Source organism: Salmo salar, chromosome ssa23 (genome assembly GCF_905237065.1).
Source record: "Salmo salar chromosome ssa23, Ssal_v3.1, whole genome shotgun sequence".
NCBI lineage: Eukaryota > Metazoa > Chordata > Actinopteri > Salmoniformes > Salmonidae > Salmo > Salmo salar.
Window position 1 is genome coordinate 44,380,075 of NC_059464.1, and position 25,488 is coordinate 44,405,562.

Below are 25,488 nucleotides of genomic sequence, written 5' to 3' on the forward strand. Positions count from 1 at the left end.
TTAATGTAGAAGTGTTTAGAAACATATTTTATTCTTATTTACAGTAAATGTGACTCCAGAATGACACAATAAATTATTTACCATTTAATTTCTATTGGGCACAAAATAATCTGAAACACAAGCAGAACAAACAGCAAATGCATCCAAGCTTGATGCAGTCATTGCGATCTATGAATATGGGACCAAATGGGACCAAATACTAAACGTTTTACTACTTTAATACACATATAAGTGAATTTGTCCCAATACTTTCGGTCCCTTAAAATGGGGGGGACGATGTAAAAAAAGTGCTGAAATTTCTAAACGGTTCATCCGATATAGATGACAATACACTCAGATTAAAGCTGACAGTCTGCACAGTCTGCATCATCTCAAATCCAATGTGCTGGAGTACAGAGCCAAAACGACAACAAAAATGTTTCATTGTCCCAATACTTTTGTAGTTCACTGTACACAGCAATGTTCTTCACACGGTCACTGCTTATATCTACCTCTGGTTCTGCCTGGTTAAATCTACCTCTGGTTCTGCCTGCTTAAATCTACCTCTGGTTCTGCCTGCTTAAATCTACCTCTGGTTCTGCCTGCTTAAATCTACCTCTGGTTCTGCCTGGTTAAATCTACCTCTGGTTCTGCCTGCTTAAATCTACCTCTGGTTCTGCCTGGTTAAATCTACCTCTGGTTCTGCCTGGTTAAATCTACCTCTGGTTCTGCCTGCTTAAATCTACCTCTGGTTCTGCCTGCTTAAATCTACCTCTGGTTCTGCCTGGTTAAATCTACCTCTGGTTCTGCCTGGTTAAATCTACCTCTGGTTCTGCCTGCTTAAATCTACCTCTGGTTCTGCCTGCTTAAATCTACCTCTGGTTCTGCCTGCTTAAATCTACCTCTGGTTCTGCCTGCTTAAATCTACCTCTGGTTCTGCCTGGTTAAATCTACCTCTGGTTCTGCCTGGTTAAATCTACCTCTGGTTCTGCCTGGTTAAATCTACCTCTGGTTCTGCCTGCTTAAATCTACCTCTGGTTCTGCCTGCTTAAATCTACCTCTGGTTCTGCCTGCTTAAATCTACCTCTGGTTCTGCCTGCTTAAATCTACCTCTGGTTCTGCCTGCTTAAATCTACCTCTGGTTCTGCCTGCTTAAATCTACCTCTGGTTCTGCCTGCTTAAATCTACCTCTGGTTGCCTGGGTGACACTTGAGCTAGAGTGTGTATTAGAATTTCTGTTAACCCACTGGTAGTCTGGATGCTTCCAACAATTTATAATGGTACTTACTGACCAAAGTTTCAGTTTCAAACGACCTTTGATCAGGGTATTTTTACAGTTAGGTAAAACTCTGTTATTAAGAAGCATACATTTTGCTTCATGCACCTGGTAGCACGTTAAGGTGTTATGTGTTATTTCATAGTTTTGATGTCTTCACTATTATTCTACAATGTAGAAATTCATTTTTAAAAAATAAAGAAAATGCCTTGAATGAGTAGCTGTGTCCATACTTTTGACTCATACTGTACATGTCATTTAACAGACACTTTTATCCAAAGCAACTTAGTCATGCGTGCATTATTTAAAAATATTTTTTTATGTATGGGAATATTCACTCTAAAACACTGCCTGGCACTGTAAAATTAACATCAGTAGGCCTACTGGCTTATTTTAGCAGTACTAAAATAAGTACTGGCAGCTTCTTCATTCCATGTCTTAGCCCTCTGTCTGACCACTAGATGTGAGTTTGGCAGACCAGGAAGTAACTCACTGTGTCCCCATAGCACTGGCCAATGGGAGCAGGCACAGGGAAAGGCTCATGGATGTAGTAATGGAACATTAAACCATGTATAATGTGCACGCATGGTGAATAAATATCCACACATTAAACAATATACTCCTGCACCTGCACTCAGCACAATCAGCACTTTCACTTAGGCCTAGATTCAATCCGATCAAGCGTTAACGGGCAATAGCCGAAACCCGCAAAGCTGATGTTTATGGCTGTTTCGGCAGTGGAACTGCGTTGGAGCTGTCAAATCGCTGAGCAGCTGCTTTTGTGATCATTGTTACGAAGCCACACCTGCCCTACTCGCGTTATTTCACAACGACAAAGTGTAGGCTATATAGAAATATTGACGCTCAAATTAAAAATCATTCAACAAAATAACGTTTTTTTTTTTTGTATCAGTCTAATCAAGGTGTAGATTACATCTCACATTCCAGTGTTACAATTTGTAAACAAGGCTGCATTGGGATTTCTCTTAATGCGACTCTGTGCGGCCAATGGCAATGTCCGCTTTAGGTATAATGGCGGGAGCCGCTTGTGGATTTGACAGATCTAATGCAGTTCCACCTCCTATACCGACAAAACAAACTGCTATGCGAGTGTCAGCTAGCGCGGATCTGATAGAATCTAGCCCTTAGTCTAGCCCTTAGTCTAGGCCCCAGGCCCTTAGTCTAGGTTCTTAGTCTAGGCCCCAGGCCCGTAGTCTAGGCCCCAGGCCCGTAGTCTAGGCCCCAGGCCCTTAGTCTAGGTTCTTAGTCTAGGCCCTTAGTCTAGCCCTTAGTCTAGCCCTTAGTTTAGGCCCATAGTCTAGGCCCCAGGTCCTTAGTCTAGGCCCTTAGTCTAGGCCCCAGGCCCTTAGTCAAGGCCCTTAGTCTAGGCCCCAGGCCCTTAGTCTAGCTCTTAGTCTTCTCCCTTAGTCTCTTAGTCTAGGCCCCAGGTCCTCAGTCTAGGCCCTTAGTCTAGCCCTCAGTCTAGGCCCGTAGTCTAGGCCCCAGGCCCTTAGTCAAGGCCCCAGGCCCTTAGTCTCTCAGTCTAGGCCCCTGGTCTAGGCCCGTAGTCTAGGCCCCAGGCCCCTGGTCTCTCAGGCCCCAGGCCCATAGTCTAGTCCCTCAATCTAGGCTCCAGGCCCCTAGTCTCTCAGTCTAGGCCCCAGGCCCCTAGTCTAGTCCCTCAGTCTAGGCCCCAGGCCCCTAGTCTAGTCCCTCAGTCTAGGCCCCAGGCCCTGCAACATATGCAGTGAATATAGGAATGTGATGTATATCTAAAACCATGTTTACTGTATCCTCTATATTATAATGTACAGTATGTTGATGATTCTGATACACACACACACCGAGAAAAGTGGAATTAAGCTCAAATTAACATTCATACATAACACTATGCATAACGCTCACACGTGGAATACACACTCAGCACTCTAAACTATAAGTGCTTTGCTTTAGTTGACTATTTAAATAGCCTCGGTAACCATGTGCTGCAGTGCGTACTTATGCACGTTGTTGTGTATTCAGTGTCCCTAGACTGAATGTACTTAAATAAGAAAATGTTTTCCTGATTCTGCTGCAAGACTTAATCTCCTTTTATCCCTTTGGGATATTCACGTGTTCTACTACTAAATTAGTCTGCGGTTATCTGAGGAAGATAACATCGCATCAAGACATTGCCTCAGAGCAGATATTAAAATGTCAACCAAGCCTCTACCATCTAAAACATGTTTTTTTAAAGGCAAGCAAACACCTCCTGTGGATGTATCTAACATTTCCTATGACTAAATGACTGTAAGCCCATCCACTAAACATGTTGACTTATTCATTTTTCGTTTAAATTCAATGATTGTGTATGTATTGGCAAGTTATGCAAAACATCAACAATGTACAAGGAGGTTTATGGTGAGGTTGTTATGGTTGATGGTGAGGTTGATGAGGTTGATGGTGAGGTTGTTGAGGTTTATGGTGAGGTTGGTGAGGTTGATGGTGAGGTTGGTGAGGTTGATGGTGAGGTTGGTGAGGTTGATGGTGAGGTTGGTGAGGTTGATGGTGAGGTTGTTATGGTTTATGGTGAGGTTGGTGAGGTTGATGGTGAGGTTGTTATGGTTTATGGTGAGGTTGTTGAGGTTGATGGTGAGGTTGTTGAGGTTTATGGTTGATGGTGAGGTTGTTGAGGTTGATGGTGAGGTTGATGGTTTATGGTGAGGTTGGTGAGGTTGATGGTGAGGTTGTTATGGTTGATGGTGAGGTTGTTATGGTTGATGGTGAGGTTGTTATGGTTTATGGTGAGGTTGGTGAGGTTGATGGTGAGGTTTTTATGGTGAGGTTGTTGAGGTTGATGGTGAGGTTGTTGAGGTTTATGGTTGATGGTGAGGTTGTTGAGGTTGATGGTGAGGTTGATGGTTTATGGTGAGGTTGTTGAGGTTGATGGTTTATGGTGAGGTTGTTGAGGTTGATGGTGAGGTTGTTGAGGTTGATGGTGAGGTTGTTGAGGTTGATGGTTTATGGTGAGGTTGTTGAGGTTGATGGTGAGGTTGTTGAGGTTGATGGTTTATGGTGAGGTTGATGGTTTATGGTGAGGTTGTTGAGGTTGATGGTGAGGTTGTTGAGGTTGATGGTGAGGTTGTTGAGGTTGATGGTTTATGGTGAGGTTGTTGAGGTTGATGGTGAGGTTGATGTTGAGGTTGATGGTTTATGGTGAGGTTGTTGAGGTTGATGGTGAGGTTGTTGAGGTTGATGGTGAGGTTGTTGAGGTTGATGGTTTATGGTGAGGTTGATGGTTTATGGTGAGGTTGTTGAGGTTGATGGTGAGGTTGTTGAGGTTGATGGTGAGGTTGTTGAGGTTGATGGTTTATGGTGAGGTTGTTGAGGTTGATGGTGAGGTTGTTGAGGTTGATGGTGAGGTTGATGTTGAGGTTGATGGTTTATGGTGAGGTTGATGGTTTATGGTGAGGTTGTTGAGGTTGATGGTGAGGTTGATGTTGAGGTTGATGGTTTATGGTGAGGTTGTTGAGGTTGATGGTGAGGTTGTTGAGGTTGATGGTGAGGTTGTTGAGGTTGATGGTGAGGTTGTTGAGGTTGATGGTTTATGGTGAGGTTGTTGAGGTTGATGGTGAGGTTGTTTTCTAGGTTTATTATGAAGTTGTTTCAGCCTGTTAGGGACAGCATCATTAGACTTTACCTTATATAAACATGCCAAAAAGTTATTTCAGCTGTGATCAGATACTGTCACCAACCAGGTGCTGAAATCCCCTAAATCCTAACATGTGGACCGGCCTGAACATATTTCAATATGCTTAGCATAAAAAGGAGAGCAAGCGTATGATTGATCTGTGTGAATGCTTCAGTCTAAGAACAAAATATGAAGTTAAGAATGTGAAATGATCAGTTGACATGACAACCACAATGTTGTTGACTGACTACAACTTCCGTTGCGAAGAAATGTTTGATTAGAGATGTTTGATCCTAAAATGGTCGGTCTTTAACTTAATCAAGATGTATTTTTTTAAATCAATATCCTCACTAGTTGGATTAGCAACTGTTGTCTTGGTTGACAAGGGAGGGTGGAAGGTTGGTTGGTCTTTCAGTCCTTTTATCAGTCTTGTTTCAATCCAGAGCCATGTATTTAATACATCATCTAGACATATGACTCTGTTCCATTAGGTCAAAGGTACTGTATGACTTGTGTTTAGTTTTTGTACTGAGCAGCCCTCTCTGCCAGGTCTCCCCTGTGAGATGTCTTCTGACCCGGTTAAATACAAAACAAATGTATTTACTGTCCGGCCTGTGGGTGGAGCAAGTTGTAGCAGGTGCGTCCACCTGTCCTCAGCTTGACCTCAGTGATGATGTAACCGATGGCCAGCGGAGAAGACGCTCTGATGCTATCATTTATTCAGCAGCAGACCACCTTAAATAACGAGGAGGAAGGACAAAGGTTGTATAAGGTTTCATTCTGAGCCAGAATGGTCCAGTTTAGCCCTGTGTTTCCCAAAAGGAGGGTCGGGACCCACTGGTGGGACGCAGACAATTTCGACTAGGTCAGAGCATACAACTGGATGATAGAAGGAAAATGGTACTTTTGTTTTATTCAGCGTCAGGGCCACAGGAATTTGTTTTAATTTAGCCAAGGCGACATAGCAATTGTTTTTTTATTGACCTATAGCCTACGGTCGGGTCTGTAACAGTGCTGGTAGGTAGGTAACCTATAGCCTGGTCTGTAACAGTGCTGGTAGGTAGGTAACCTATAGCCTGGTCTGTAACAGTGCTGGTAGGTAGGTAACCTATAGCCTGGTCTGTAACAGTGCTGGTAGGTAGGTAACCTATAGCCTGGTCTGTAACAGTGCTGGTAGGTAGGTAACCTATAGCCTGGTCTGTAACAGTGCTGGTAGGTAGGTAACCTATAGCCTGGTCTGTAACAGTGCTGGTAGGTAGGTAACCTATAGCCTAGTCTGTAACAGTGCTGGTAGGTAGGTAACCTATAGCCTGGTCTGTAACAGTGCTGGTAGGTAGGTAACCTATAGCCTGGTCTGTAACAGTGCTGGTAGGTAGGTAACCTATAGCCTGGTCTGTAACAGTACTGGTAGGTAGGTAACCTATAGCCTGGTCTGTAACAGTGCTGGTAGGTAGGTAACCTATAGCCTACGGCCTGGTCTGTAACAGTGCTGGTAGGTAGGTAACCTATAGCCTGGTCTGTAACAGTACTGGTAGGTAGGTAACCTATAGCCTGGTCTGTAACAGTACTGGTAGGTAGGTAACCTATAGCCTGGTCTGTAACAGTACTGGTAGGTAGGTAACCTATAGCCTGGTCTGTAACAGTACTGGTAGGTAGATCCCCCTATTCCTCTCCTCTCTGTCCCAGATCCCCCTATTCCTCTCCTCTCTGTCCCAGATCCCCCTATTCCTCTCCTCTCTGTCCCAGATCCCTCTGTTCCTCTCCTCTCTGTTCCAGATCCCCCTATTCCTCTCCTCTCTGTCCCAGATCCCTCTGTTCCTCTCCTCTCTGTCCCAGATCCCTCTGTTCCTCTCCTCTCTGTTCCAGATCCCCCTATTCCTCTCCTCTCTGTCCCAGATCCCTCTGTTCCTCTCCTCTCTGTTCCAGATCCCTCTGTTCCTCTCCTCTCTGTTCCAGATCCCTCTGTTCCTCTCCTCTCTGTTCCAGTTCCCTCTGTTCCTCTCCTCTCTGTCCCGGGGGAAGAATTAGGCTAATAAGAGTATGACTAAGGAATGTGATTAACTAAACAGGCCTAGAGATAAAGAGCTGCTGCATTTGATCAGAGCAACAACAGGCTGACAGACTGCCCTGACCCCTGACCCCTGCTGCCAGGGATACAGGAGCACATCACCATGGTGGTTGGTCCCTGACTACCTGACCCCTGACCCCTGCTGCTGGGATACAGGAGCACATCACCATTAATCTATAGGGCATGCCTTTAATCTATAGGGCATGCCTTTAATCTATAGGGCATGCCTTTAATCTGTAGGGCATGCCTTTAATCTACAGGTCATGCCTTTAATCTGTAGGTTCATGCCTTTAATCTATAAATCATGCCTTTAATCTATAGGTCATGCCTTTAATCTATAGGGCATGCCTTTAATCTACAGGGCGTGCCTTTAATCTATCGGGCATGCCTTTAATCTGTAGGGCGTGCCTTTAATCTACAGGGCGTGCCTTTAATCTATAGGGCATGCCTTTAATCTGTAGGGCGTGCCTTTAATCTATAGGGCATGCCTTTAATCTATAAATCATGCCTTTAATCTATAGGGCATGCCTTTAATCTATAGGTCATGCCTTTAATCTACAGGTCATGCCTTTAATCTACAGGGCATGCCTTTAATCTACAGGTCATGCCTATAGGTCATGTCTATAGGTCAGCTACTGAAGACATTGGCTCGAATCTAAGTGGCTCCTTAAGAATTCGAGAAAATGAACAACTAAGGACAATTTTTTTTACTTATCCCACTGACTTTCCAAACCCTAAAGCCTGGTCTGGTCTGTCGAGTCTGCTTCGAGATGCGATGTTGCACCTCTGGGTTTGTAAACTCTGTGATGTAGTGGTAAAGATTCCACCATGTTGATTCTACCTTACAGGTCTGCAAACATTGAAGGGTTAGGATCAACGGGACTCGTAGGGATCAAACTGGGATCGGCCCTGCATGGTTGTCGGTCCCATAGAATTTGAATGACTAGAACGGGGTTTCCCCATTCATACGCTGTGGTCTGGGGGGGCCATTCTAGGAATTGTATTTCTATGGTTGGTCCCTGCATGGAATGTGGTGACATTCATCCCTCTCTGGTTACTGGAGTAGGGTTTCATGGATAGAAACATCGTTACTAGAACGGACATTCCCATTCGAGTCAATGCAGAACATTGAGTGGAATGAGTGGGAGAACTGGGTTTACAAGAGCAAGATGCGAGGAGGTTGAATAAGACCCGATGGTAACAGTACAACACCATACAATGACGTGAGATAGGATGACATCATCTAGCACCCTTACTATTAACGAGCACAGAAAATGAAGGCGATCAGAGAGTCTTCCCACTTAGACCTGCACTGAGATCAGAGAGTCTTCCCACTTAGACCTGCACTGAGATCAGAGAGTCTTCCCACTTAGACCTGCACTGAGATCAGAGAGTCTTCCCACTTAGACCTGCACTGAAATCAGAGTCTTCCCACTTAGACCTGCACTGAGATCAGAGAGTCTTCCCACTTAGACCTGCACTGAGATCAAAGAGTCTTCCCACTTAGACCTGCACTGAGATCAGAGAGTCTTCCCACTTAGACCTGCACTGAGATCAGAGAGTCTTCCCACTTAGACCTGCACTGAGATCAAAGAGTCTTCCCACTTAGACCTGCACTGAGATCAAAGAGTCTTCCCACTTAGACCTGCACTGAGATCAGAGAGTCTTCCCACTTAGACCTGCACTGAGATCAAAGAGTCTTCCCACTTAGACCTGCACTGAGATCAGAGAGTCTTCCCACTTAGACCTGCACTGAGATCAAAGAGTCTTCCCACTTAGACCTGCACTGAGATCAGAGAGTCTTCCCACTTAGACCTGCACTGAGATCAAAGAGTCTTCCCACTTAGACCTGCACTGAGATCAGAGAGTCTTCCCACTTAGACCTGCACTGAGATCAGAGAGCCTCCCCACTGTTAAGACGGGCTTAGACCTGCACTGACATCAGAGAGCCTCCCCACTGTTAAGACGGCCTTAAATGTCTCTCTTCTATTTGAAACTATTCTGTTCTAATCAGTTCTAATATGAATTGAGTGTTGATAAAGACATAAGACTAACCACTATGGAGCCATGCCAAAGTGTCGCAGCTTTACTGAGGGGGACATTTATCTCCCACTGTATGCCTTTGTTTTGTCAGACAGAGACTAACAGCAGCAGCAATGTGCCGATGAGTTTACTGACTGATAATTAACCGTCTTGTTTTCTTTTCAACAGGATAGTAATCTTGTCGTAAGCACATAAACCCTTCTCTCTCTCTCTCTCTCTCTCTCTCTCCACAGCTACAGACTACAGCAGAGATTTTCTGCTTACCGCAACAGTGAGTGACATTTATAAGACGGATAGTTTTTCAGGGTCTGTAGGAGTGATGAATCAGATTACACGGACGGGAAAGACCTGATCCAAGATCAGTACCCCTTGTCTGCGATACTTTATATGTAGATATAATAAAGCTTCACAGGACAGGAGGATCAGGGCCGTAGTCATAAAGCATCTCAGAGTAGGACTCCCGAGTGGTGCAGCGGTCTAAGGCACTGCATCTCAGAGTAGGACTCCCGAGTGGTGCAGCGGTCTAAAGGCACTGCATCTCAGAGTAGGACTCCCGAGTGGTGCAGCGGTCTAAAGGCACTGCATCTCAGAGTAGGACTCCCGAGTGGTGCAGCGGTCTAAGGCACTGCATCTCAGAGTAGGACTCCCGAGTGGTGCAGCGGTCTAAGGCACTGCATCTCAGTGCTAGAGGTGTCACTACAGAGCCTGGTTTGAATCCAGGCTGTATCACAACCGGCCGTGATTGGGAGTCCCATAGGGCGGCGCACAATTGGCCCAGCGTTGTCCGGGTTTGGCCGGGGTAGGCCGTCATTGTAAATAAGAATTTGTTCTTAACTGACTTGTGTAGTTAAATAAAGGACATTGTGTGCTGATCTAGGATCAGATCCCCCCCAGTCCATGTAATCGTATTCATTATGATTTAAAAGGCTAAACTGATCCCAGATCAGCACTCCTTTACTGTGAGACGCTTTTCTACGGGCCCTGGAGATAGAATCACACATAATGCTTTAATTATGCTTACAAAGAAATACATGAAAGCCGTTTTGATTTGAAATGGAGGGCAAGAAACAGGAAGACACAACCACACAGAGAAGAGTATGAATGGAATGTTTTAATGAAGATGTAGATGAGGAGGGGGTCCTATGTTGTCCCAAATGGCACCCTATTCCCTACGTAGTGCACTACTCTGGTCAAAAGAGTGCACTACGCAGGGAATAGGCTGCCATTTGGGACACACACGATAGGTTGTTAAAGGCCTGCTGATCTGCTGCACTTCACAGTTTTACAACGGACAAGAAAAACAGGACAGGAAAATATATTTTTTCCATTTTAAAACTTTATTAATGAATTACTTACATTTACTATAATTTACAAAGGGAGTTATTGATGATTTAACACAGGACTGTATGCAATTGGTTAGATAATGAAAGTGTATATGAGAAAGTAGCTGAACTGTCAGTGAATTTAAGAAGCATAGATTCAAGCATAAGGTTACAAAGGAGCAGAAGCAGTAGGTTACAGAGGAGCAGTAGGTTACAGAGGAGCAGTAGGTTACAGAGGAGCAGTAGGTTACAGAGGAGCAGTAGGTTACAGAGGAGCAGTAGGTTACAGAGGAGCAGAAGCATGAGGTTACAGAGGAGCAGTAGGTTACAGAGGAGCAGAAGGTTACAGAGGAGCAGAAGGTTCCAGAGGAGCAGTAGGTTCCAGAGGAGCAGAAGCATGAGGTTACAGAGGAGCAGTAGGTTACACAGGAGCAGAAGCAGAAGGTTCCAAAGGAGCAGAAGCATGAGGTTACAGAGGAGCAGAAGGCTACAGAGGAGCAGAAGCATGAGGTTACAGAGGAGCAGAAGGTTCCAAAGGAGCAGAAGCAGAAGGTTCCAAAGGAGCAGAAGCATGAGGTTACAGAGGAGCAGTAGGTTACAGAGGAGCAGTAGGTTACAGAGGAGCAGAAGGTTACAGAGGAGCAGTAGGTTACAGAGGAGCAGTAGGTTACAGAGGAGCAGAAGGTTCCAGAGGAGCAGAAGCATGAGGTTACAGAGGAGCAGAAGGTTCCAGAGGAGCAGAAGCAGAAGGTTACAGAGGAGCAGAAGGTTCCAGAGGAGCAGGAGCATGAGGTTACAGAGGAGCAGAAGCATGAGGTTACAGAGGAGCAGAAGGTTACAGAGGAGCAGGAGCATGAGGTTACAGAGGAGCAGAAGGTTCCAGAGGAGCGGAAGGTTCCAGAGGAGCAGAAGCATGAGGTTACAGAGGAGCAGAAATAACAATGACAAGCCTATAACGCATTGAACAAATACACTCAACTTGGATAGCTTTATTGTATAAAAAAACGCTAGAAAACACTGGCTCCTTCATAGCCTATCACCCACCCCTAGTGTACACGTTAATGCACGCGCCCACGGAAACAAACAAACACACGCACGCAAACTCAGGGCATGCGGAATTTACCTAGTTTACAGCATATCGACTAGCCCTACAGTAGTTGTAGCCTAATGATTGTAACACGGTGTATATATAGAGAGAGAGAGAGGGGCAGGCTGGCTGCGGTAGATACAGTCACTGGATGGTTCTGACATATATATCACAGGGTGAAACAAACACAAAATGCTCATCTTGCAGATTTAGTCTGCTCAAGCTACCGTATCTACCTTATAACGGGTTTCTCTTTGTTTTCTTCTCCGACCATTACCCTCTTATTATAAAAGGATGTGCGGGAGGCGACAGCTTGGCGCGTTGCCGGATTCCCCTCTCTATAGTATCCCCTCCTGATCTACTCAGCTCAACCTGAACTGCCTGGCTGGCGACATCCCATAATGATTCTGAATCATCCGCAGCAGCAGGCAGCAGAAGCACTAAGTCATATTCATACTCATACTCACCACAACGATTTCCTGGGAGGAAGATGATGTTCTTTGTTGTAGGAGGTCACCCCCAGAGCCAGCTGCATAACAGTAATATATTTCTGGTAATTCACCATGGTATTGTCCACCGCTACTAAGAATCCAACCCAAAGAAAAACATAGGTAATCATATATTCGTAGTAGTTTATTCCCTGGCAGCGTCTGCCTTCACTGCGTCTTCCTTGTTCAGCAGCATCTCAACGCCATTTCCAGTAGCGGCGAAGGACTGACAGGGGAAACACTCCCCGAGGAACTGACAGAAAGGTGCCATACCGCGACCAAGAGCCATGTCTGCAATGACAGTATCAAGACTACACTCCTCTAATCGTATTAGCTCTCACAGAATAGATCGCCAATCCATTCGATTTTTAGTCAGGATTTAAACATTATTTTTTTCTTTACTCCTTCCTTCCTTTCTCCGGGACCGCGGGGACTTTGCTGGAAAACAGTCTGTGAAAAACGGTCTGTGCTGCTGCGTTGGTTCAAGCGTCCGTGCGTGAGGTAGGGGAGAGTGTGTTGGCTATGTGTAGTCAGAAAGAGGCACAGAGGGAGGGGGGAGGGGGGGGGGGGGGTGTATTTGAAAAGGACGAATTAATAATACATTTTGAGGATCTTGTTGCATTTACTTATGCGGTCAAACATCGGCGCTACTTCGAAACCTTATATCCTAATGCCCTACTACATCCTACTACCCTACTCCATCCTACTGCATCCTACTGCATCCTACTCCATCCTACTGCATACTACTCCATCCTACTGCATACTACTCCTTCCTACTGTCCTACTCCATCCTACTTCATCCTACTGTCCTACTCCATCCTACTCCATCCGACTGCCCTACTCATCATACTCCATCCTACTGCATCCTACTGCCCTACTCCATCCTACTGCATCCTACTCAATCCTACTGCATCCTACTCCATCCTACTCCATCCTACTGCATCCTACTCCATCCTACTGCCCTACTCCATCCTACTGCATCCTACTCCATCCTACTCCATTGTGTAAAAACACATTTGATTCTATTGTTCTTGTCATGTAGCCTGTGACGTGTTGGGGATTGGGGCAGCTACTCTGAAAACGGTTACTACACACTGGAAGAAGCTAAACTACACTAAAGCTACTCTTACTTTTAAAAAGTAGTTCGCTACCTCCAAACTACTTCGTGATAAATTCTGGTATCTACAATAAATCTGAAATACCATACACCACAAATTGCAGATCATTCTGGTGTCAGATGTTAGCTGAATGTGTAATCAAGTGAGATTAGGCATGTCTGATGCCTAAAATTCTTGCCTGCTTCACCCATGTTTTCTGTTATTTTTACATGGTAAAACAGTAGTGTGTAGTTCCAGTAGTTAGCTACACCGCTACATGGTAAAACAGTAGTGTGTAGTTCCAGTAGTTAGCTACACCGCTACATGGTAAAACAGTAGTGTGTAGTTCCAGTAGTTAGCTACACCGCTACATGGTAAAACAGTAGTGTGTAGTTCCAGTAGTTAGCTGCACCGCTACATGGTAAAACAGTAGTGTGTAGTTCCAGTAGTTAGCTACACCGCTACATGGTAAAACAGTAGTGTGTAGTTCCAGTAGTTAGCTACACCGCTACATGGTAAAACAGTAGTGTGTAGTTCCAGTAGTTAGCTACACCGCTACATGGTAAAACAGTAGTGTGTAGTTCCAGTAGTTAGCTACACCGCTACATGGTTAAACAGTAGTGTGTAGTTCCAGTAGTTAGCTACACCGCTACATGGTTAAACAGTAGTGTGTAGTTACAGTAGTTAGCTGCACCGCTACATGGTAAAACAGTAGTGTGTAGTTCCAGTAGTTAGCTGCACCGCTACATGGTAAAACAGTAGTGTGTAGTTCCAGTAGTTAGCTACACCGCTACATGGTAAAACAGTAGTGTGTAGTTCCAGTAGTTAGCTACATGGTAAAACAGTAGTGTGTAGTTCCAGTAGTTAGCTACATGGTAAAACAGTAGTGTGTAGTTCCAGTAGTCAGCTACACTGCTACATGGCAAAACAGTAGTGTGTAGTTCCAGTAGTTAGCTACACCGCTACATGGTAAAACATAAATGAACTACTGAAAACACTACCAAGATTTGAATTGAGTTCAACTACCACCAAGCTACTGCAAAATGGAGTTAAACTACTAGTTAAACTATATACATGTTGTTCACAACTCCCTAACACTGATGACCTACCATTTATTTATTCATTTAGAAAATATTTAACTCGATTAATAATGTATGTAGGTAAGTAGACCTAGTCTATACAATATGAAAACTTCTTAAGGAATGAAATCATTTTTTGGTAAAAATAGGTTTCAGTTCCATTGAAGCGAACAGCAGCAACAGAACCAGAATTGCGTAGGTCTGTTCCAGCACCACAGGGCAGTGGACAGCGACCTTCTCAATTGAAGGCAGCTACTCCCCACTGGGAGTCCCTATGACAATTCATTGATTGATTTATATACACTGCTCAAAAAAATAAAGGGAACACTTAAACAACACAATGTAACTCCAAGTCAATCACACTTCTGTGAAATCAAACTGTCCACTTAGGAAGCAACACTGATTGACAATACATTTCACATGCTGTTGTGCAAATGGAATAGACAACAGGTGGAAATTATAGGCAATTAGCAAGACACCCCCAATAAAGGAGTGGTTCTGCAGGTGGGGACCACAGACCACTTCTCAGTTCCTATGCTTCCTGGCTGATGTTTTGGTCACTTTTGAATGCTGGCGGTGCTTTCACTCTAGTGGTAGCATGAGACGGAGTCTACAACCCACACAAGTGGCTCAGGCAGTGCAGCTCATCCAGGATGGCACATCATATGCGAGCTGTGGCAAGAAGGTTTGCTGTGTCTGTCAGCGTAGTGTCCAGAGCATGGAGGCGCTACCAGGAGACAGGCCAGTACATCAGGAGACGTGGAGGAGGCCGTAGGAGGGCAACAACCCAGCAGCAGGACCGCTACCTCCGCCTTTGTGCAAGGAGGAGCAGGAGAAGCACTGCCAGAGCCCTGCAAAATGACCTCCAGCAGGCCACACATGTGCATGTGTCTGCTCAAACGGTCAGAAACAGACTCCATGAGGGTGGTATGAGGGCCCGACGTCCACAGGTGGGGGTTGTGCTTACAGCCCAATACCGCGCAGGACGTTTGGCATTTGCCAGAGAACACCAAGATTGGCAAATTCGCCACTGGCGCCCTGTGCTCTTCACAGATGAAAGCAGGTTCACACTGAGCACGTGACAGACGTGACAGAGTCTGGAGATGCCGTGGAGAACGTTCTGCTGCCTGCAACATCCTCCAGCATGACCGGTTTGGCGGTGGGTCAGTCATGGTGTGGGGTGGCATTTCTTTGGGGGGCCGCACAGCCCTCCATGTGCTCGCCAGAGGTAGCCTGACTGCCATTAGGTACCGAGATGAGATCCTCAGACCCCTTGTGAGACCATATGCTGGTGCAGTTGGCCCTGGGTTCCTCCTAATGCAAGACAATGCTAGACCTCATGTGGCTGGAGTGTGTCAGCAGTTCCTGCAAGAGGAAGGCATTGATGCTATGGACTGGCCCGCCCGTTCCCCAGACCTGAATCCAATTGAGCACATCTGGGACATCATGTCTCGCTCCATCCACCAACGCCACGTTGCACCACAGACTGTCCAGGAGTTGGCGGATGCTTTAGTCCAGGTCTGGGAGGAGATCCCTCAGGAGACCATCCGCCACCTCATCAGGAGCATGCCCAGGTGTTGTATGGAGGTCATACAGGCACGTGGAGGCCACACACACTACTGAGCCTCATTTTGACTTGTTTTAAGGACATTACATCAAAGTTGGATCAGCCTGTAGTGTGGTTTTCCACTTTAATTTTGAGTGTGACTCCAAATCCAGACCTCCATGGGTTGATAAATTGGATTTCCATTGATTTATTTTTGTGTGATTTTGTTATCAGCACATTCAACTATGTAAAGAAAAAAGTATTTAAGATTATTTCTTTCATTCAGATCTAGGATGTGTTGTTTAAGTGTTCCCTTTATTTTTTTGAGCAGTATATATGGCTTTGGGTGGGCCCATTTAGTTTAGACTTTGTAGTCTGTAATTTAAAGAGGAGTTAAAAAACCAAAACATATTCCTCCTCTTCAGACTCACCAGAGGCATGGTTATAATTACAGGGGGGCTGGACGGATCCCCCTAAAATAATTGAAATATCAATGTCAACATTAGCATCAGGCATCCCCCAAGAGACATTGTGCACCTCCAAAACAAATCAAATGTATTTATAAAGCCCTTTCTACATCAGCCGATGTCACAAAGTGCTGTACAGAAACCCAGCCCTCAAACCCCAAACAGCAAGCAATGCAGATGTAGAAGCACTCCAAGAGACATTGTGCACCCCCAAGAGACATTGTGCACCCCCAAGAGACATTGTGCACCCCAAAGAGACATTGTGCACCCCAAAGAGACATTGTGCACCCCCAAGATACATTGTGCACCCCCAAGAGACATTGTGCACCCCCAAGAGACATTGTGCACCCCCAAGAGACATTGTGCATCCCCCAAGAGACATTGTGCACCCCCAAGAGACATTGTGCACCCCCCAAGAGACATTGTGCATCCCCCAAGAGACATTGTGCACCCCCAAGAGACATTGTGCATCCCCCAAGAGACATTGTGCACCCCCAAGAGACATTGTGCACCCCAAAGAGACATTGTGCATCCCCCAAGAGACATTGTGCACCACCAAGAGACATTGTGCACCCCCAAGAGACATTGTGCACCCCAAAGAATGTGTATAATTAAAACCCTGGCTGCATAGTGGGCCAGAGGCCATTTCATAGTCAGCAGCAGTCCTGCAGTAACTACAGATGTCCCATACCAGAGATTATATATGGTTAGGTTAGGCAATTTAAAGGAGATTTGGTAATTAGTCAACCCATGTTATATGGTAACGGGATCTCATTTCCTTTTAAATAATTAGCCACTGGCACTGAAAATATTCTGCCCTCTCTTATTAATGAAAAAAAATTAACATTACAGTTATTTAGCTGATGTTACCACAGAATTAGTCCGAGTCGAACGGTGTGCCTTTTGAATTAAGTCCTTTTGGAAGTTTTTCTTGGCAAGCCTTTTTGTTGGATTTTTGTCATTGACCACGTTTGCATGCACACCGATATCCCGTTATTATTTTGGATACTCAATTGTTCTGTTTTTGAGTTGACACATATAAACATCATATTCCGTTTACAATAACCCGAAAAAGCTTCGATCCCAGTTATGAGAACCCCGGGTAAGATGCCTGGGATATGCTGATTTTAGATGGGATACCTTGGCATGTAAATGTCTTATCCCTTTTACTTTTGTTTTTCGTGGTCTGCGCAGGCTCAGTTTCGCATATCATGGATGTTGTGTGATGATGTTTTCATTTTATATCAAACAAATCAAAAGAAGGCTACCTCCGCAGTTCGATCCACCATAATTCTTGTTGGTACTTATTCTCCCCAATTTCGTGATATCCAATTGGTAGTTACAGTCTTGTCCCATCGCTGCAACTCCCTTACGGACTCCGGAGAGGCGAAGGTCGAGAGCCATGCGTCCTTCCGAAACACGACCCTTCCAAGCCGTACTACTTCTTGACACTGCTCACTGCTCGCTTAACCTGGATGCCAGCTGCACCAATGTGCCAGAGGAAACACTGTACAACTGGCGACCAAAGTCAGCGTGCATGCACCCGGCCTGACACAAGGAGTTGCTAGAGCGACATTCCGGCCGGCCAAACCCTCGTCCTAACCCGGACCATACTGGGCCAATTTTGCGCCGCCTGATGGGTCTCCCGGTCGCGATCGGCTGCAGCAGAGCCTGGACTCGAACCAGGATCTCTAGTGGCACAGCTAGCACTGCGATGCAGACCACTGTGCCACTCCGGAGGCCCAATACATTTAAAAAAAAAAAGAAAAAGAAATGTAAGTAATAATGATCAATTAAGTATATTTGAATTTAACCATAATATTTGTTATAATATTTGTTCTGTCTTTTCTGGTGGAAATAAACTGAAATTGCAACCAACTTTCAATGGCTTGTTATAAAAATAGCAATATTTTGATTTCGTTGTCAAATAACTAAAAGTGAGAGGTTGTAATCTGAATAAAGTAAAAAAGGCCAATCTTGAACATGGGGTGAGACATTCTTACTAATCTGCTAGAGAACCAGTTTGGATTTAAGTACAGCTTTTGTATGACTGAAGCCTTTAATGAGAGGTCTAATGCTATAATATTTATACATTTCTGCCCTCCAAATGTATATTCATTATACACTGCTCAAAAAAATAAAGGGAACACTAAAATAACACATCCTAGATCTGAATGAATTAAATAATCTTATTAAATACTTTTTTCCTTACATAGTTGAATGTGCTGACAACGAAATCACACAAAATTAATCAATGGAAATCCAATTTATCAACCCATGGAGGCCTGGATTTGGAGTCACACTCAAAATTAAAGTGGAAAACCACACTACAGGCTGATCCAACTTTGATGTAATGTCCTTAAAACAAGTCAAAATGAGGGTCAGTAGTGTGTGTGGCCTCCACGTGCCTGTATGACCTCCCTACAACGCCTGTGCATGCTCCTGACGAGTTGGCAGATGGTCTCCTGAGGGATCTCCTCCCAGACCTGGACTAAAGCATCCGCCAACTCCTGGACAGTCTGTGGTGCAACGTGGTGTTGGCGGATGGAGCGAGACATGATGTCCCAGATGTGCTCAATTGGATTCAGGTCTGGGGAACGGGCGGGCCAGTCCATAGCATCAATGCCTTTCTCTTGCAGGAACTGCTAACACACTCCAGCCACATGAGGTCTAGCATTGTCTTGCATTAGGAGGAACCCAGGGCCAACTGCACCAGCACCAAAGAAATGCCACCCCACACCATGACTGACCCACCGCCAAACCGGTCATTCTGGAGGATGTTGCAGGCAGCAGAACGTTCTCCACGGCGTCTCCAGACTTTGTCACGTCTGTCACATGCTCAGTGTGAACCTGCTTTCATCTGTGAAGAGCACAGTGCGCCAGTGGCGAATTTGCCAATCTTGGTGTTCTCTGGCAAATGCCAAATGTCCTGCACGGTGTTGGGCTGTAAGCACAACCCCCACCTGTGGACGTCGGGCCCTCATACCACCCTCATGGAGTCTGTTTCTGACCGTTTGAGCAGACACATGCACATGTGTGGCCTGCTGGAGGTCATTTTGCAGGGCTCTGGCAGTGCTTCTCCTGCTCCTCCTTGCACAAAGGCGGAGGTAGCGGTCCTGCTGCTGGGTTGTTGCCCTCCTACGGCCTCCTCCACGTCTCCTGATGTACTGGCCTGTCTCCTGGTAGCGCCTCCATGCTCTGGACACTACGCTGACAGACACAGCAAACCTTTCTGCCACAGCTCGCATTGATGTGCCATCCTGGATGAGCTGCACTACCTGAGCCACTTGTGTGGGTTGTAGACTCCGTCTCATGCTACCACAAGAGTGAGAGCACCGCCAGCATTCAGAAGTGACCAAAACATCAGCCAGGAAGCATAGGAACTGAAGTTGTCTGTGGTTACCACCTGCAGAACCACTCCTTTATTGGGGGTGTCTTGCTAATTGCCTATAATTTCCACCTGTTGTCTATTCCATTTGCACAACAGCATGTGACATTTATTGTCAATCAGTGTTGCTTCCTAAGTGGACAGTTTGATTTCACAGAAGTGTGATTGACTTGGAGTTACATTGTGTTGTTTAAGTGTTCCCTTTATTTTTTTGAGCAGTATATAAATAGGCCCATTTAATTTTGTCTGTGTTGCCATTCCAAATAAAATGGAATATGTTTTGCTCATATCATTTGAAAAACAAGTCGTTAGGTGTTGGCAGGTCCATAACCTCTACAGGATCGGTCCCCCCCCCAAGTGACGGTTGAGCTAACGTAGGCTAATGTGATTAGCATGAGGTTGTAAGTAACAACAACATTTCCCAGGACATAGACATATCTGATATGGGCAGAAAGCCTAGGTAAACTGGGATATGACTGAAGAGTTAATCAGGGTGATTTTCCACAAATAGACATTTTACTTTCCATGGTAGCAAGATCTTATCTATTTTTGCTAACTTTCTATTAAAATGTATTGTAGTGAGATCATTTCTTTCTTCTGGGATATAAATACAGAGTATGTCCACTTCACCGTCAGACCGTTTTATTGGTAAACTACACGGTAATGTAAAAGTTACATTTTTTTGTCATCCAATACGTAATATAGTACACCTACCATAATTTGCTTTTAATCCAGAGAGGTTTCAGAAATGATCTTGATCCTCTATGAGGCTGTGGAGGGATTCACATTGTGGATTTAAAAGATAAGCTGAATCATCAGCGTACAATGACACCTTAGTTTTTAAGCCCTGGATTTCTAACCCCTTAATATTATTGTTGGATCTAATTTTAGTAGCTAACATTTCGATGGCCATAATAAACAGATATGCCAATAGTCGACAACCTTGTTTTACTCCTCTCGACAGTTTAAGCATTTCTGAGAAGTAGCCATTATTTACTATTTTACACCTAGGGTTACTATACATACCTTTAACCCATTGTATAAGAGATTCTTCAAAATTGAACTATTGATTGATTGAATTTATTAGACCATTTTTTTAAATGCATACATAAGGGCGCTCCAGCCGGTGACGCCTCCACATACAATTTATATATAAATTCCAGTTGTACTTTATCAAAAGTTAGCTATGAAAACCAGGCCTGATTTCCCAGATGTTTCATAGTGTTCTATTGTTTCAAGTACTTGTCTTATATTATCTCCAATGTATCGTCCATGTAAACAACCTGTCTGATCAGGATGAATAATAACAATACCTATTTAATTCTATGCGCTATGCATTTTGCTAGAATTTTTGGTCACAACACTGACGTGTAAGGGGCCTCCAATTATTTAAATGGGCTGGATATTTATATTTACCACCTGGGTCCTGTTTCAACAATAGTGAAATCAGACCTTCTTGCTTAGTATCTGATAGTCTGCCATTTTTATATGAGTGGTTAAAACATGTTATTAACGTACCTTTGAGTACAACAATTTTTTTTTGATATACCTCAACTGGTATGCCATCCAGCCCTAGCGTTTTCCCGGACTTGAAGGCTTTAATTGCATCTAGAAGTTCCTCCTCTGTATTTAGGCCTACACATGAGTCTTTCTGTATAGCTGTTAATTTTCGATTATTAAAATTAAAAAAATCCTTACAATTAACTTTGTTTAGTGGAGATGGAGGAAACTGAAACATAAACATAAAAAAGTACTTTGCTTCCTCTTTCAAAATATTGTTTGGTGAATCATGGGTGACTCTGTCCTTTAAAAAGTTACAGTAAAATAAAAAAATAAATGTGGTAGAATTTCTATGTTGAAGATTCAAAAAAGAAATGGTGCCTTTTTCCCCATTTCTAGTTCGGTTTATTTTTACACTTGATCTTTCTTGAATAAGTTTCTCCAGTTCTTTTTGATTTTCCTTGAACTTATTCTGTGCCTCTATGGTACAGTTTGTATTGCTATTTGTACTGCTAGCCGTATTTCCAGTGTTAATATGAACTATTTTGACCTAAATTGCTTTTGTTTTAAAGATGAGTATTGAATTGCATGGCCTCTTAACGTGTCCCATACAATAAGGGGATCTGCTGTTCCTATGTTATGTTGGAAAAAAGTCAGTTATAAATTATTCTGTCCTGAGTAGAAACAAGTTGTCATCCAATAGGCTTTGATTAAATTTCCAATATCCAAGTGGAAATTCTATAATATACAGTGCATTGGGAAAGTATTCAGACCCCTTCCACTTTTTCCACATTTTGTTACATTACAGCCTTAATCTAAAATGTATTAAATTGTTTTTTCCCCTCAACAATTTACACACAATAACCCATAATGACAACGCAAAAACAGTTTTTTGGACATTTTTGCAAATTTATTACAATAAAAAACTGAAATATCACATTTGTACCTTTTATTAAGTACTGTGATAAAGCACCTTTGGCAGCGATTACAGCCTTGAGTCTTCTTGGGTACGACGGTACAAGCTTGGTACACCTGCATTTGGGGAGTTTCTCCCATTCTTCTCTGCTGATCCTCTCAAGCTCTGTCAGGTTGGATGGGGAGTGTCAATGCACAGACATTTTCAGGTCTCTCCAGAGATGTTCGATCGGGTTCAGAGTGGCCCTCTGGCTAGGCCACTCAAGGACATTCAGAGACTTGTCCCAAAGCCACTCCTGCGTTGTCTTGGCTGTGTGCTTAAGGTCGTTGTCCTGTTGGAAGGTGAACCTTCGCCCCAGACTTATGTGCTGAGCGCTCTAGAGCAGGCTTTTATCAAGGATCTCTCTGTACTTTGCTCCGTTCATTTTTCCCTCAATCCTGACTAGGCTTCCAGTCCCTGCCGCTAAAAAACATCCCCATAGCATGATGCTGCCACCACCATGCTTCACAGTAGGGATGGTGCCAGGTTTCCTCCAGACGTGAAGCTTGCCATTCAGGCCAAAGAGTTCAATCTTGGTTTCATCAGAACAGAGAATCTTGTTTCTCATGGTCTGAGAGTCCTTTAGGTCCCTTTTGGAAAACTCCAAGCGGGCTGTCATGTGCCTTTTACTGAGGAGTGGCTTCCGTCTGGCCACTCTACCATAAATGCCTGATTGGTGGAGTGCTGCAGGGATGGTTGTCCTTCTGGAAGGTTTTCCCATCTCTACAGCGGAACTCTGAAGGTCTGTCAGAGTGACCATTGGGTTCTTAGTTACCTCCCTGACCAAGGCCCTTCTCCCCTGATTGCTGAGTTTGGCTGGGTGGCCAGCTCTAGGAGGAGTCTTAGTGGTTCCAAACATCTTCCACTTAAGAATGATGGAGGCCACTGTGTTCTTGGGGACCTTCAATGTGGCAGAAATGTTTTGGTACCCTTCCTCAGATCTGTGCCTTGACACAATCCTGTTTCTGAGCTCTATCAAATCAAATCAAAGTTTTTTATTTGTCACGCGCGCCGAATACAACAGGTGTAGACCTTACAGTGAAATGCTTACTTACAGGCTCTAACCAATAGTGCAAAAAAGGTATTAGGTGAACAATAGGTAAGTAAAGAAATAAAACAGTAAAAAGACAGGCTATAAAGTTAGCAAGGCTACATACAGACACCGGTTAGTCAGGCTGATTGAGGTAGTATTTACATGTAGGTATGGTTAAAGTGACTATGTATATATGATGAACAGAGAGTAGCAGTAGCATAAAAGAGGGGTTGGCGGGTGGTGGGTGGGACACAATGCACATAGCCCGGTTAGCCAATGTGCGGGAGCACTGGTTGGTCGGCCCAATTGAGGTAGTATGTACATGAGTGTATAGTGTATAGACTATGCATATATGATAAACAGAGAGTAGCAGCAGCTCCTTTGACCTCATGGCTTGGTTTTTGCTCTGACATGCACTGTCAACTGTGGGAGCTTATACAGACAGGTGTGTGCCTTTCCAAATCATGTCCAATCAATTTAATTTACCACAGGTGGACTCCAATCAAGTTGTAGAAACATCTCAAGGATGATCAATGGAAACAGGATGCACCTGAGCTCAATTTCGAGTCTCATAGCAAAGGGCCTGAATACTTATGTAAATAAGGTATTTCTGTTTTTTATTTTTAATAAATTAGCAAAAATTTCTACAAACGTGTTTTGCTTTGTCATTATTGGGTATTGTGTGTAGATTGATGAGGGAAAAAAGTAATTTAATCACTTTCAGAATAAGGCTATGTAACAATATGTGGAAAAAGGGAAGGGGTCTGAATACTTTCTGAATGTATATGCCAATTTCTTCATGCTCCAACTGCATTCTGTCCCCTAGCAACACTTTTTAAACTTTTGGTGCCAGTGAGAATGACATAAGAAAGTAGTCAAGACGACTAGCTTGATTGATCCTCCGCCATGTATATCTCACTAGGTTAAGATTTTTAAGCCTCCATATATCCACTAATTCCAATATATCCATGACATTCATGATTTCCTTAAGTGCATAGTTTGTAGTGTGATTTCCTTTACGGTCCATTGAGGTATTTAAAACCGTATTATAATCTCCCATCATAATAATATAGTCTTGTATTGTAGGCTTGATAAATAATTATTTATATATATATATATATACTTTTTTAAAGCGTGGATCATCATTATTTGGACCGTATAGATTAATGAGCCAAATCTGTTTATGGTCCAATAACATATTGTCACACCCTGATCTGTTTCACCTGTCTTTGTGATTGTCCCCCCCCCCCCCCCAACCCCCCAGATGACATCCATCTTCCCTGTTATCCCCTGTGTATTTATACCGGTGTTCTCTGTTTGTCTGTTGCCAGTTTGTTACTTTGACACAGTCTGAATCTGGGTCTTACCTTATCCTGATACTACCAACTGGCCATGACTGACCCAGCAGACCCGGGCCAGCTGTGCTACGCCATCTCTTCCCAAGGAGCCACCATCGGGAGGCACGAGGAACTGCTTCATGGCCTTAAGGAGGGGGTCCAAACGTTGGCTGAATGGCATGATCGGGCATTGAACAGTTTGCTGGAGCAATTCCGCTGGTTGTCTGGGAAGCAGAGCCCCCCCCCAGAATGCTTCAATAGAGAATCGAGCACCTGTTGGGCATTTCTATCGCAGTGTGTCCTCATTTTCGAGCTTCAGCCTTCCTCCTTCAGCCTTCCAGCCTTCCTCCCCCTCGGATCGCTCCAAGGTAGCCTATCTCATCACGCTGAAGTCCGGGAGGGCTCTCACCTGGGCTACTGCTGTATGGGAACAGCAGCCGGCCATATGCGTTAGTCTGGAGGGGTTCGTGGGAGAGTCACTGCAGTCCCTGGTTTGAATCCAGAGTGCATCACATCTGGCTGTGATTGGGAGTCCCATAGGGCGGCACACAACTGGCCCAGCGTCGTCCGGGTTTGGCCGGTGTAGGCAGTCATTGTAAATAAGAATTTGTTCTTAACTGACTTGCTTAGTTAAATAAAAAATAAATTACAAATGGCTGACAGTTAGTTACTTCGAGGTCACCAAAAACAACAAGGCCTCAAGGAAGCTGAACACACAGTAGCTGATGGTAGTGGCCCAAATGCCTCCCTGTTCCCTGTATTGTGCACAGGGTGACATTTGGGGCGCAGAGGATGTGTCGTTCACTCCCCTTCACAGATACTGACAGGACTGGGTAGTCGTTCACTCCCCTTCACAGATACTGACAGGACTGGGTAAGTGAAAGGACTACGGCAGAAACTAGGGATACGTCCCAAATGGCACCCTATTGCATATAAAGTGCACTACTTTTGGTTCTGTTTAATACTAGTGCACTATGTAAGGAATATGGTGTAATTTGAGACACAGCCCTGATGGAGCTCAAGTGTTGCTAACCCAGCTGTCTCAGATCTGGTAAGGGGGAGTGAATGAGGGGAGTGAACGAGGGAACACAGGACTTCTTGTTCGAATAAAATGCAGCCCAGCTGGCTTTAAACACCAGTGATGTCTCTTCTT

At 44.4% G+C, this 25,488-nt stretch overlaps 1 protein-coding gene across 7 annotated transcripts in view; it reads right to left on the minus strand.

The window, feature by feature from the left end:
• The window catches only part of LOC106584727 (tight junction protein ZO-1), a 174,627-nt gene extending 162,194 nt beyond the window's left edge, over nt 1–12,433 (minus strand). For all 7 annotated transcript variants that reach the window (XM_045706367.1, XM_045706359.1, XM_045706357.1 and 4 more), the window contains exon 1: nt 11,913–12,433. In XM_045706367.1, the coding sequence (XP_045562323.1) occupies nt 11,913–12,064 (152 nt within the window). In that variant the 5' untranslated portion in view covers nt 12,065–12,433. The remainder of the gene's footprint in view (nt 1–11,912) is intronic.
• Nucleotides 12,434–25,488: the final 13,055 nt, after the last annotated feature.